Source organism: Anarrhichthys ocellatus, unplaced genomic scaffold (genome assembly GCF_004355925.1).
Source record: "Anarrhichthys ocellatus isolate YVR2014 unplaced genomic scaffold, GSC_Weel_1.0 scaffold155, whole genome shotgun sequence".
NCBI classification, from domain to species: domain Eukaryota; kingdom Metazoa; phylum Chordata; class Actinopteri; order Perciformes; family Anarhichadidae; genus Anarrhichthys; species Anarrhichthys ocellatus.
Genome location: NW_022280185.1, coordinates 119,664 through 121,077, shown reverse-complemented (window position 1 = coordinate 121,077; position 1,414 = coordinate 119,664). Strand labels below are relative to the sequence as shown.

At 37.0% G+C, this 1,414-nt stretch overlaps 1 protein-coding gene across 1 annotated transcript in view; it reads right to left on the bottom strand.

Moving 5' to 3' along the window:
• gcm2 (glial cells missing transcription factor 2) overlaps positions 1 to 1,414 on the bottom strand; it is a 9,930-nt gene that overhangs the window by 6,706 nt on the left and 1,810 nt on the right. Inside the window, exon 2 of the mRNA XM_031877926.1 lies at positions 662 to 725. Within this exon, the coding sequence (XP_031733786.1) occupies positions 662 to 725 (64 nt within the window). The remainder of the gene's footprint in view (positions 1 to 661; positions 726 to 1,414) is intronic.

Here is a 1,414-nt window from a genome sequence, read left to right as displayed (position 1 = left end):
CCCACACACACACACACACCACAGGTTGTTGTTTGATGTTAGATAGTAGCTCATAATTGTATAGTAGTGGTTAGTTTTAGATATTATTTGACTTGATCAGTGTTATTATAATAATAAACTTTAAAGAGCAGCTGTCTGATTACTGTTCATGTGTATTGTGATGACAGCTGATATCAAACCTTCACTGTTCTGTATAATAATAACTGTGTAATAGTACTTTGACTCTTGACATTGTGAGTAAATACTAATTATGAGTTTATAGTTTATAGTTTGGTTATTGGTCCCTGTGCCCTGTTATTATTAATCATTTTTAATAATTCTATTGATGTCAATAATTTAGTTTTTCATATTTGCTGATAACCAAACTCTGATAGATCCCTACAACCTGGTGACATCACACTGTACCTGGTGACATCACACTGTACCTGGTGGCATCACACTGTACGTGGTGGCATCACACTGTACCTGGTAACATCACACTGTACCTGGTGGCATCACACTGTACCTGGTGACATCACACTGTACCTGGTGGCATCACACTGTACGTGGTGGCATCACACTGTACCTGGTGACATCACACTGTACCTGGTGACATCACACTGTACGTGGTGGCATCACACTGTACCTGGTGACATCACACTATAGGTCAAATGTTTCTCACCGGTGTAGATGTATCGAACGTAACCGTCTGTCCACTCCTGGAATGGGTCGAATTGCTTTGTGTCCTGCAGACAGACAGACAGGCAGACGGGTTAGTGAACAGTATTTCCTACATAGTGATCTGATGACGTGTTAAAGTCTCCCTGTCTCTCTCTCTGTCTGTCTGTCTGTCTGTCTGTCTGCTCTGATTATCTGATAGTAAAGTCTGAACATGAAGCTCTCGTCTCTCTAAACATGAAGACCAGTTTGAGTCACAGATCGATCAGAGATATCGATTAGCTGGTCCTCCTCACAAACTCTTTGTTTTGGTTTCACGGAAACTAAAATATGAAAACCAGTTTCTTCTGTTTGATCAACAACAGAGAGAAGAGCCGAGTCAGCAGCGTCTCAACCTTCAGATAAAGCACACTGTGTTTGTCTTATTCAATAACTCATGTGACCGATTCAGCCCAAAACATGAAATATAAAACCTGAATATTAATCACATGTTCTGTGATTTTTACTCAACTCTGACTCAAATAAAGTGATTTAGTGAAATGAGTTAAAGTGTTTTTAGATATAAAACTAAATCAAATAAAAATGATTTATGATATAAAATGTGAAATAAAGAGTTAAAAGTATATTTAGATATGAATGTACAGAAATAACACAATGATGATGATATTAAAATATGAAACAGTCATTATTATTTGATCATATTTTCTCTGAATGTATTTCATTCATATTTTTACTTTTCAGGAGATTCCGATCTTTT